The following is a 13,252-nucleotide window of genomic DNA, read 5'->3' as shown; positions in this document are numbered from 1 at the left end:
CTGCAAAGTTGTATTTTACGTTGCATGTGACCTTTAACCATTGCAAATTCTCCCAGCAAATGTATTGTTGATAATAGTGGTGTTCACTAGTATGATATAAAAGACATAGGTAGTAGAATAGTATCATGCATTTCATTTACTTACATGTTGTTGTGTTTTCTTTCTTTAGAGGCAGAGCACTCGAACATTTCAAAGACAAGATGCTTGAAGAACTACTCTCCCTTGAAGCAGATGTAACTGCATTGAAGAATACAGAAGAAAAATCTTTAGTAAGCTGTACTAAAATGGCAAACTGAAAGCAGCTGTATGATTGTTATCATTTTGATTCTAGGTCTCTCCTTCAGTGTTTCCATCATCCATGAAGTTTTAATGTAGTGCAAGGTTCACATGTTGTCCAAAACAGTTGCTTTCATCCTTCATTAAATGAGCACTGGGTTAAACACATGGTTAATAAGAAATAGAAAACAACCAAGAAGAATATGAAAACATACAAGCAAATTACATTTATTACCACAGGTTTTTAGAAAATAATATATTGCCATTGTGTTGTTATAGTTCTTTAATTGGTATAAACATCTGTTTTCTTCAAAAACTGAAGCATCAATATTATCCACCTTTAATCAGTTTTGGTCCATATTCATTAGCCTTTTTGAGATATTGTATCAATGATTGTATATCTGTAATCATTCTGATTATTCAGTATTTCATCCCATTATAATTACTGAAGTAAGTAGAGTTTGGCATCTGCTCAAAACTTTGCTTCCTCAAACTAATACGAAAAGTTGAAATCAAATTTACTGAAAGGATATAACTTTAAAATGGCATGGGTTCAGAATTTTAAAGTAACTTGTCCTGACCAATTTTCCACTTGCCCCATGTCATGGTCATGATAATGTAACAGTGAAAGAATAACTCAACATGGTACTTGATGTTAATGTTTAGTGGACTATTTATTGAGAAGTGATAAATAGCAAGGAAAGATAACTCATTCATTGTGAAATTTAATAGTTACATTTTGAGCAGATATGAAATGAAATGAAGTGTATTTGCAGTCTGAAACCGTCAGCAGAAATTATCTACAAGCCCATGGACAAGTAAGATGCCATATTATGATTGCCCAAAATGAAAACTGACTTGTCCAGGGCATCAGGCGATGGGATTTTTATTTACTGAATCTTTAGCCATTTACACATTTCAGTGTTGAATTAAGGAAATTAATCTACCGACACCTTACACTTGACTATGATCTTAAATGTCTGTTGTAAATGCAGTCTACTATATTGATGATTTAAGTAATTCAAACACCATATCCTTTAGGTCTATTGGGACCTAATGAAAATGATAAGTTTCGATTCTGAAATTGTTATGAACAGATATGCAGTATTTTGTGTCTGATAAAACCCCTTTTTTTGACATTTTAGATTTTCTGTCACGAACAGTTGGAGGCAATGAAGAAACACAGAGTTTCACAGGAAATAAGGTACAAGAAGATCAATTTGTGACTATTTTGTGAACAGGCATGCTCATTACGTCTGAGACTGAATGTGTGATCCAAACACATCTTTAAACACTATAATAATAGTTCGATTTAAACAGATGCATTACACCTTTGTACCATTGTAATCTGCAGATTGAGAAACCTGAAACTGCTCCACTCAACACTTGATGATAACTTCAAAGAATCTGAAGCTAATGCTCAGAGCAAACAGGTATTGTGCTACATTTGGTGATTGTGAGTGAGTGTGTTTAGTTTTGCGCCGCACTCAGCAATATTCCAGCTATATGGTGGCGGTCTGTAAATAATCGAGTCTGGACCAGACAATCCAGTGACCAACATGAGCATCGATCTGCGGGAACAGATGACGTGTCAAGCAAGTCAGCGAGCCTGACCACCTCTTATGACAAGCATAGTCACCTTTTATGGCAAGCATGGGTTGCTGAAGGCCTATTCTACCCCAGGACATTCATGTGTCTGCTACTTTTGATGGATTAATGTTTGTGTTCATACAGGTTTAAGTCACACTGACAAAATTCCATGAAGATCCGGGTTAGAATTTATCTTCAATAAACCATGCTTATTGCAAGAGGTGACTAACAAGATTGGGTGGTCAGGCTTGCTGACTTGGATGTGTCATATTTCATGTATCCCTACTGCGTAGATCAGTGCTTATGTCTTTGATCACTGGATTGTCTTGGCCAGACTTAATTATTTACAGACTGCTGCCATATAGCTGGAATGTTGCTGAGTGCGGAGTAAACCTAAACTCACTCACTCACATGGTCTTCAAAGTATGGCAGCGTATTGGGGCCATGGTGAAAAATATTTTTGGTGTCACTATCTCCTACGTAGGATTTACTATCTCCTACAGAGGACTTACTATCTGCTATGTAGGAGATAGTAAGTCCTACGTAGGAGATAGTAAGTAGGAGATGTTAAGTCCTACGTAGGAGATGTTAAATACTAAGTCCTATGTAGGAGATAGTAAGTTCTACGTAGGAAGTACTAAGTCCTTTGTAGGAGATAGTAAGTCCTATGTAGGAGATGTTAAGTACTAAGTCCTACGTAGGAGATACTAAGTAGTAAGTCCTAGGTAGGAGATAGTAACACCAAAAATATTACGCCCTAATACGCTTCCGTATCAAAGAGATCTGTTGTCTATATCTATTATTCATAAGATTTACTAAACTTTGCACATCTACACAACAGTTGAAAATGTGCATGGATGATTATATGGATGTCAGTGTTGTTACTAGGGCTGCAACGAATACACTGTGTGGTGAATGTGATAAGTATCCAGAATATTGGGTAACAAATACAAATAATTATTCACAAATACATCATTGTAGTTAAATGATGCACAACATGGAAACCCCTATGTTGACTGTTAATTTGTCATAGTAATAACTAGTGATCTGACATGACACTCAGATTTGATATGTAACAGACAAATAGTTATAGTCCACTGTACCATGTGCAGCCTTTGCAAACTAATATGACTTGCACTTATACAAGGCTATTACATATTCCATTCTTGCATATCTCACTTTCAAAAGGGACATAACTTCTCAAGTAAAACAAGTTCCATTAAAAAGTTGTAAATAATTTATATTCAGTTATGAATAGCGAACTGATTTCATGTAGGGCTAAGGTTGAATTCACTGAATATGTATCTTACAGCCATAATTGTTACTGTATCAGAATATACACATAATGGCTGTCATTCTGACCAGCTAAACATCCCTTGATGCTTGTAATGCTGTGACATGACCAAATACATGTTCACTGGATGAATAGGCCATTTTGTTGCATGTTATTCCCTCATGAAAACCTCATGGCGATACTTATTAATAAGCACATATTTTGTATTCTTTCAGCTTAACCTAAAGCAGATTATGAAGAAAGATGTGGCAGCCCTCCAGAGGAAATTGTTATTGGAATCAGTGAGTATATGCTGCTTCTAAAGCAATTTTGTCTGCTTATATTTATATTCATTGTCCAAATTAATTTTCCGAATTGACTGTGTTTGTTTGGGTATTTTTGGTTCATTTAGTTAATAAGTTTTTTAATCCAGTCAGAATGTGACCAAACCTTGGTACAGAAATGATTTAAATCTTTTCAACATGTTTAAGAAATAACTAATGAGTACTAAAATGTCCTCCCTTGAAATATGATGCAAAGTCCTATTTTGGGGGGTGAAAAGTTGAGAAATTGACATTTTCAGTGAATAATGGTTAAAGGTTCAAATTTACATTTTTATGTAGATTTTCCAAGACAACACACGATTCTACCAATAAATGGGTTAGAATAGTCAGGTAATGTTATGCGAAGTCCTATTTTGGGGTAGAAAATTGAAAAGTTGAAATGTTTAGAGACTAATTTTTAAAATCTCCTTTCAAGACACAAATATACTTTGTATGTCTATTTCAACAAAAAACACAAGGATCTACTAATAAATATTTGGGAAAAGTAAAAACTTTTGTTTAGTCCTATTTTGGTGTTAAATGGTAAAAAGTTTTTATGGATAATTTCAAGAACACAGGGTACTACTAAAACATGGGTAAGAAAAGTCAAATAAATTTATGCTAAATCCGATTATGGAGTAAAAAATTGAAAAATTGAAATTTTCAGAGAATAATTTCTAAAATATCATATTGAGACTCAAATGTACTTTTAAATGCTTTCATATGTACATTTTCAAAGAGGATACAAGAAAGTACCAAGCGATCAAGTTATGAACAAGGGCCCTGTGCTATTTTGAGGTGATAAAATGTCTATTTAGTGTTTCCTTGGCAATAACTTTGACTTTGTCCATGGTAGTATATTTGCAAGGGCTATTTCCAAAGCCAATAGGCGTTTAGTGAAGAAACAAAGTGGTGCCTTTGCTCTATGGGAATTCGTCCATGATGCCAGGTTTACCAATAGAAGGGTGTATTACTGAAGACTCACATCAGTAACTTTCTGCTGTACACTGGACCAGATCATGTATGATGGAAATTCCATGTCAACATATGGATGACAAATTCTGAAATGGTGACCAACGGGTTGTCCCTCTTGCAGGTAATGACTGCAAAGTGTTCAGAAAGTCTGATTCTGAAGGCACTTTTTGTTTCACCTACATATTGTTTGTTGCAGAAGTTGCAAGTGAGCAGGTATACTACATTGCAACTAGGGCAATTGTATTCATGGTTCGGATATTTGTGGCCTGTGTGAGTGCTACAAAAGTACCGAGAGGAGTTGATATTTCTGCATACTCTGCAGTAATAATTGTTGCATAGATCATCTACAAATTGGACTGATCTGCCGTGACCAATGGGGGTGGGAGTGGGTAGGTAATGGCAGCTCTTACTAGAATGTCTTTCAGAGTTTTGTTATGCCGGAAGGCCATAATAGGTGGTGGAGGGAAGATCTGGTTGCAGATTTCAGAACCGCTAAGCAGCTGCCAGCATTTCTGAATGATTTTTTTAGGTCAAGGTCCATGGGATTGTAGTCTCAAACAAGCTCTTGTTTCTGAATTGAGGCTGGTGCTTTTGTCCCTGTCTGGAGAAGATCTCTCATAGAAATAGAATCCGACTTCTGTTTGTTTTGCTGTATAATAGATTTAGGATACCCATGGTTTAGGTAATATTTGATGAGATTTAAGCTGTGTTTCGCATATTCTTCCTTGGTGGAGTAGATTCTCCTGAGGCATGGGAACTGGCTGTAAGGGCCTTTGGTTTTAACATGTCAGGGGTGACATGAGGTGAACAGCAGATAGGACTGTGTGTCAGTGGGTTTGCAGTAGAGAGAAAACCCTAGGGTTTGGAGTCTATTCTTACTTGAAACCCAGGTGTCTAGAAACGCTACCTTTTCACACGAGTATTCTGCAGGGTCAAACACAGAAACACTGCTTTCAAGTGTACCATCCGTAGCCGGTCATACAACAGGCCCAGCGACTGTCGGAAACACCTTAAAATGAAACTCATTTGTCGGTGAAGTGTCCAACATGAGAAGCTACATGGGACCAGTTACGTGCCGGAGAGACACACTCAGTGGCTTCATCAGAGCCATGCGAACACTATAAACGGATTCCTAAACCAGGTGACTTATACTCCAGGTCATTCTAAATGCCCATACAAGCTGTTTAGAGGTGGCGTACCCATACCGCTGATGTCAAACTGGTCTACAGACATTCATCCAATGTTCCCCATCAGGGTACAGAACTTTGCCCAACAACCTATATGCCAACCCCGCCATAAGGAGAACCCTTGACAACTTTCTGGTGGAATATCGTCTGTTAGTGAACACTGAAGCAGAGCACCAGGACATACTCTCCTCAGCCATGCTCAGCCATGAGTTTTAGCGCACATCCGAGCACCACACTGTGTAAACCCCTGAAAATCCAATTAGATTACATATTCATTCTAATCCACAATACAAGTTATATACTCTTACAATCACATGTGTTGTTACTTTACTGAGCCCCTCACTCAAATCATAGAGTGCTGGGGCCCCAGCAGTGAGGGACTTTATTTATACAAATTCTATATTTATCCTATATACAATTTGTATTAACCTTTTGGTGTTCCAACGAACTTTATAACTACTTTTTTATATATGTCGGCCCAGATATGTTCCATTCATTTACATTGAACACTCTAGTGATAAATAACAAACACTGAGACAATTAGTTTCAGAATCTTATTTTCACCAACACCATTGTTTTATCTTTATTTAAAAATGTGAAGCTTATATTTCTTCAATAGCAACACATCACCCATATAGACTCGGACATTGTCAACCACACAATGAGAGGCAATACATTACAACCAGTCTAATGTATAAGTTGCCAACTGGACACACATCCCCATGGTTACAGCACTGCCCTCCCATGGTCCTGAAATCATAAGCAACACATCCATTACACACCGGATACACTACCGGCAACTACCGGAACCCAATGGTAGCCACCGGTCCCACCCGTGGTCCACCAGCCACCACCTCGGGGTCCAAGTAGTATATATACACTCAGTCATCGCTAGCTACTTCATCTGATGAGTCCCAACCTGGACGAAACAAGTCACCCTTGTACTAGCACCAAAGCCCCACCTCACCTACCCTGGTCTTTACCGTTTTTCCCGTTTTCACAATATATGTAGTTGCCAGTTAAAGATAAGAGAGAACATGCTTATTCTTCAATCACTGAAATTGTTTTAAAATTGATAGCCCAGAAAATGAAAATGTTATATGAGTCATTCTGAAAAGTTGCAGCTATTTGGTGTACAAAAGACAACATAATTCAAACACAAAATAACCAATCTCTATTTTCACAAATGGCAAGTTACATTGTTATGGTTCACATATCAATAACCTCATACTGTAACAACAGTAATATTCATATTTTACTTAAAAATATGTTGATACTTAAAGATATTTCATTGTAAATTCTACCTTACCTGTTATTTTGTTACACACACTTGAAAATTCAGTTCTATGATTGTATGTTTATGAAATAAACCTGTTCTACACTGTGTCAGATGGAAATTTGAAATCTGTTGGTACTTTTCAATACTCTTGGTATACCCTCAACTGTCTCTCATAAAAAAGTATTGCACTGAAGGTAATTTGAAGAGAATATTTTGATATTTCTGATTGATTTCTGACAATGTCTTACTCTTTAGATCATAAAACATTTACTTTCTACTCCTGTTATCCCAAAGACAGTACTTTTATGCCAAAGAATCTCTGTTATTGGAAAGAAAACATGTCAGAAAAGTTTGAAATTTAAATTTAATTGTAACAAAAATCTTTGATCTATCTGTAATGAAAGAAAGAGTTTATTGGCTGTTCTCTCAGAAGTATAGTATGTGTTACATGTTATATCCATATCTCCCAATAAAATGACTAACAATAACACGTTTGTTACAGAGAAGACAATTCGATTGTAGATTTGAGTTAGGACAAGAATACAGCAGTGGCATTGATGATAAGCTAGGTTCATATAAATCAGTTTCTAAAAGTATTGTGTTTCCCATATTTGAAGTGCATAATATATAATGTATATTTTAGAACTTTGCCGATTTGTTACCCTAAAGGCATGTGAGTGTTACTGGAAAGACATTTCACAACAAACTGATGGAAGACAAAGAAGAATTAAACTTTGATGTGAAAAATGATAGACATTGTGCTTTAAATAAACAACAATTAAAGTAGCAGTTACCATCTTGAAATTTGTTTCTTTTGGGAACTCAGAAGAAAATATAACGAGAAGCTGATGGTAAGTGTCATGAATTTATTAGTTTCAAACAGGTTTACAACTAACAAAAGTATCAAAATTTGGATTACCATCCTCAAACTGTCAAACAGGTTTACAACTAACAAAAGAATCTTAGTTTGCTGTCTCAAACAGTTAAAAAGATTTGCTACAAACAAAAGTATCAAAGTTTTGATTATCTTCCTCATGCTGTCAAAGTAACAAATAAATCAACAAAATTAATCTCTGTATTTGTCATACCCATCTTGCCAGTTCTGAAATAGATACAGAACTGAATGTTTCACTAACTTTTTGTTTTAGGTTGATTATCACCCATTAACATTATTTAGAAAACTAAATGTTCAACACTTCGATGGTTTTGCAGACTGATTATTGCGATTTGTCATATTTAGTATCGTCAGTCACACACATCAGTCTTTCAATTAGCAGTCTTTAAAATGGATATAAACCTTCAAAGTTTCAAGAACAGACTTCTTTGTTAAACATAAGATAATTTCATCTCATATATTAATGCACATCCGAATCAAGCAGGAAAGAAAAAAACGAAAATGAAAGATCATTAATGTTAAACTGTCTTTGCAGTAACAACATACTCCTTTAAGTAACAGCTATTTTTGAAAGTCGTGAAACATACAAATTATTAAGAAAAATATCAGTTGTTACTTGAAATATAAACTTAATGGTCCTAATAGGAGTGCATAGCAAATCTAAATGGGCAAAGACCTACTAGGTGTATTAGGTATTTTCAGGTTTGTATTGAATTGTCTTTGCAGTTACATAATTTTTCTTTCCAATAACATCTTTTTACAAAAATAAGTATAGCTGCATTCAGAAGAGAAAGTGTGAAAACATGTTTCAGTTTTAGCATATATATACCTTAGATCTTTATCACAATTCAGCTGTTAATGACATTGACATTAAATTAAAAAGAATACAACACTAATCAAGATATGTTTCTTTGAAGTAGCACTGATGGTCTTTCCAATAACAAAATACATTTGTAGCTGTTACAGAAAAGACTGTTATGTGAGAGACAAATTGTAAAAGTAAATTCAGAAAAAAAATAATGACTAATCCCTTTCCCATTTCAGACAACATCCTTGTGTTGTAATTATGGTTCCAAATGCAAAGAGAAACACATATTTTTGGAAAATTGTTTGTTTCTTTTGTTAACTGACGTTACTTAAAGACGCCGACACAAAATACTCACAAATGTTTACCTTTTCAACTTGATTTTCTTGGAATATTTTGTCTTGAACTTAACACCACAGGTTTATCACTCTCAACCAGAAGTTGTTAATGAGTATGACAGGGAGTTCCACTTTCACGGGATGAGAGATCATTAATTATTCCGTACTTTTATGGAACTGTTACAGGAAAGACATTTTTCTTGTATACAAGAGGAAAAGGTTGTTTTTACTTTAAAATTCAGCTTGACAATCATAAACATCTACCAGGAAAGGGAAAAAGGTCTATTCTTTTCAACTATTCCAGAAACAATATCTTCTTAAATGAAATTTAGTGGACAGCAGACACCTGATGTTAAGTTTTTGCACCTGGATACATGAAAAAATGCATATTCCTTGTTACATAAAGGAATAAAATATAAAGTATTTGGTCCTTTTGTTTGTAATAAAAACATCCCAAGCTAGATTAGATATTGCCAATGAAGGAGATATCAGACTTTTAACACATTGATAAAATTTGAAGTTTATACTGAAGTTTTAATCCTGATATGTGAAAAAGCTGCATCTTTTGAGAATGACTCATATATTCCTAATCTATATTTTTCACATATGTTTCTTCAAGTTCTAGTAAATCTTGATTCAGAATGTCCCATTTATCACCTTGGTGCATAGTCTTACACGACTACGGAGCATATAGCTCTGTTGGCCCAATTATAATAACTGAATCACCTCAGTCTTTATCATCATCTCTTTTGTTTGTAAGTTTTTGCTGTCTTTTTAATCCTGTATCTATTAGGCTAATTGTAGCCTCTTCTAGTAAATCTTTATTATAACTCTCATTTTCTCATTTTCTGTGTGCTATGTGTCTGAAATCCATTTTCAAACCTCACGTCAGGATTTTTTTCTCAGTTCTAATTTTCATTATTCACCATTTTGTACACTTCAATTGTCTGTTTTTCCAATATTTTATACCATGCTCTGGGCTTATTTTGAGATAGAAAAAAGTAATTGATAAATACAATTGAGACATTTAGCATCAACATCCAAGCAAGGACATTTGTGTTTTTATTGTTTACAAAACTATTGTAAATGTTATAAACAAAAAACATTTCTGTACCATTGTTTTTTAGATTCTGTGATTTTTTCCATTAATTTTACTGGACTATTTTGTAACAATCTGCTACATGGTAGACACACACGAATTTCATGATTGATAAGCAGTCCAGTAATATGTACTGTTGTGCATCATGTATAGGGAGATTGTTTAGTTAATGCACATAAGCAATAACATTGCCCATTTCAGCAAAAAAAATGTGTAGGAATTTCTACAAACAATGAAAATTTAGTCATATGTTGGTAACTGTTAACAATAGTCATGATATTGATTGTATTTGCCTCCTCATGGGTTCATTTGCAGCCTTTCTGAACAGTACATTTCACTTTACTATTTTGCTGATTTAGGAATAGCCAGGACCAGTTAAAATATAAAGTTGTGAAAGTTATTTTGCAAGTGATAATGTTTGTTGTTGCAGAATCAACACCAAATATCAAACGTCAAGAGATGCCTCAAAAGTATGCTGTTTTAGAAATGTCTCCAAATGGGAGAAGAATCATAAGAATGATGAAAAGATATTTCAGTGAAGCGAAGTGCTTTTATTGGAATAAATGTGGTTGATAAACCTTATTCTGTCTTGCTGCGCAAAGAAGTTCTGTAATGAAAGTTTATGTACCTAACTCATGTTCCACTCTCTTATATTATGAAATCTGTAATGCTACGTATTTTCTGTTTAACGTGTTTACATACAAATAGCAACAGAACCAGTATGAAAGAACTTACTGTCAGTTACATAATAATTTCTCCTTTCGTTCTTTCTCTGTGTGTGTTTGGGTTTTTTGACCATAATGTACACGAGCAAAATGTACCTATACAGTACTTTTGCATGCTAAAGTGGACTATTTTCCAAGACTTCCAATGTACGTAAGCTTTCTAATCTAGGTTATGTTGAGAAACTCCCATATGCCCCAAGTCCTGAATTTTGAAATTTCCCATTCCTGGTTTGATAAGCACTGTTTCCAGCATAAGTGTGTGATTTACAGTTTAAATTGTTGACTGGGCTTAAACACCAATTTGGTTGTCAGGCAATAAGGTATGAGCTGGCAAGCTGTAGTTTCAGTAAGAAAAACCATATGTGTCTGAGCAAGAATATTCTTGCAGCTCTGAGAGTACATTGAAGTCTTTTATGTACCAGTACACCCCTGTTTACTATATAGAAGATGGAGCTACTGAGCATGATTCCAACAGATACTTGGATCACTTATCTTTCTTATGAGCTATTTGTATTTATTTGAATTTCAGGGTCTGTGTTTCTTAGTGATACTTGGATCACTTATCTATTCTTATGAGATATTTGTATTTATTTGAATTTCAGGGTCTGTGTTTCTTAGTTTTCATCTACACTTCTCTGATTTTGCATACATATTCCCTGTTGTTCAATGACTGTTCGAGTGTAGTACTTTGTATGTTTTACTTCAAAGCCCAGACCTAGTTCTAACTTATCATTAAATTAGCCTTGATAATAAATACAAATGTCTGTATCTAAGTGATTCAAGCAAATAACATGTTTCTTAATCTGTTGTTGTTTTGTCATTTTGTTTTGATCACACATTTACACTTTCATGGCTCATGATATTTAGTCATGAAATCATTTTGTTACCAATAAATACATATGCTGACTCTTCCAAGTGTCTGATTTATTACTCCCATTATCTGTTGTTTTGTCAGTATAATCCATAAAAATGCAATATCATCCACATTTCATTCATTTCACTGGGCTTTTGTTGTTTTGATATCATCATCTTAATCTTGTCATTTGTATAAATGTTAGTGTTTCAGCACCACTCTGGGCAAGTAGGCAGTGGTAATAATTTGTTGTGACTTTTTATCTGAAAAGGTTTGATTACACAATGCAGTCAGTGACTCTAAGGATGTGGGTTCAAATCCCGGATGGGACTCCACTCAAAAAAGGTACTAGAATTTGTACCTTACCAAGAAAGTGTAATCCCAAATATAACATATGTTACGTTTGACCACTTTCTAAATGGCATTGTGTAATCATACCTTTCGGCCATGGGAACAGTGCCAATTAGCACTTATCAAAGGGGTACACAATGCCTGCAGTTTATGTTACCAGTTGTCCGACTTTCATATTTGTGGAATTCATGGTGGCTGAGCAGGCTGTGCAGCTGACTTTGTATGCTGGCGATTAGGTGCCTGACTCTGAGGGTGTGAGTTCAAATCCCGGAAGTGACTCAACTCAAAAAAATGTACTAGAATTTGTACTTTACCAAGAAAGTGTAATCCCAAATATAACATATGTTACATACGACCACTTTCTAAATGGCAATGTGTAATCATACCTGTCATCCCTTGCTTGGGAGTATAAAATTAGGCTAAATGTCAGTAATGACATGTGAACTGAACACTCAGATGTGGCTAGGCTAATCACAAATTATAGTGGTCCATACTATAAAACAATGGTTCGCTCATCTATGTTCAAGATAAAGCTAAACCCATATATCTTGGTTGAACTTAGTTTCTTCAAGTGCATTTGTTTTAACATATGAAATAGTGATTAAGTAAAACAACTACATTTTTTATAAACTTTTGTTTAATAAACACATGTATGCTATAAATTCCTCTGTGGGCAGGGCTAAACCTTAAAATGGAGAATAAAAGGTAAACCCTAGTCATTCATGAATAATTCACTTGGATATTGTTCATAGCCATACAGTTCAAAGTCAAGAGAATAATATTCTGCTAACCTCTTAAGGTTTGTCTTGGATAAACTTTTGTAAGCCTGAACCATCATGGTATGTTTTCTGGGAGCTATTTCAGTATTCATCATGTTTTTCCTGCTGATCACTTCAGAGACCAAGAACTCTTTGGCCTGGTCCAGTGACTGATGAAGAATGCGAAGCATGTTTTCTCTAGGGAAAGCTTCTTCAGGCCGAATATATCCATTCCATTTGAAAGATGTCCATAGTCTATCTGCAAGATCTATGTAGCTAATGCACTTCTGAAGAAAGGGTGTCTTTTTGTGAAAATCAAAGTGATAACCTACAAGGATTTCAACCTCGTCTTTGAAGTGGTCATAGTTGTTAAGCATATGCTGAGCTTTAAACAATGACAAGATATGGGTAATATCTTCTTTGAAAGTCTCCATTTTACCAATTACATCAGGCAGAAATTTGCAAGGGTTACATTTCTGATGGACAGGATTCCAGTGAGAGTCATCAACACCAGAGAGTATCATC

General features: G+C 35.0%; 1 protein-coding gene across 1 annotated transcript in view; it reads left to right on the top strand.

Annotated features, from left to right (window-relative positions):
• Positions 1 to 11,569, top strand: part of LOC137291701 (synaptonemal complex protein 2-like) — a 36,032-nt gene extending 24,463 nt beyond the window's left edge. The window contains exons 34-38 of the mRNA XM_067823140.1: positions 170 to 269; positions 1,422 to 1,480; positions 1,631 to 1,709; positions 3,376 to 3,441; positions 10,471 to 11,569. Of these exons, the coding sequence (XP_067679241.1) occupies positions 170 to 269; positions 1,422 to 1,480; positions 1,631 to 1,709; positions 3,376 to 3,441; positions 10,471 to 10,524 (358 nt within the window). The 3' untranslated portion in view covers positions 10,525 to 11,569. The remainder of the gene's footprint in view (positions 1 to 169; positions 270 to 1,421; positions 1,481 to 1,630; positions 1,710 to 3,375; positions 3,442 to 10,470) is intronic.
• The last annotated feature ends 1,683 nt before the right edge of the window (positions 11,570 to 13,252 follow it).

The sequence above is a fragment of the Haliotis asinina genome, chromosome 7, assembly GCF_037392515.1.
Source record: "Haliotis asinina isolate JCU_RB_2024 chromosome 7, JCU_Hal_asi_v2, whole genome shotgun sequence".
Taxonomy (NCBI): Eukaryota; Metazoa; Mollusca; class Gastropoda; order Lepetellida; family Haliotidae; genus Haliotis; species Haliotis asinina.
This window is presented reverse-complemented; position numbering and strand designations above follow the sequence as displayed.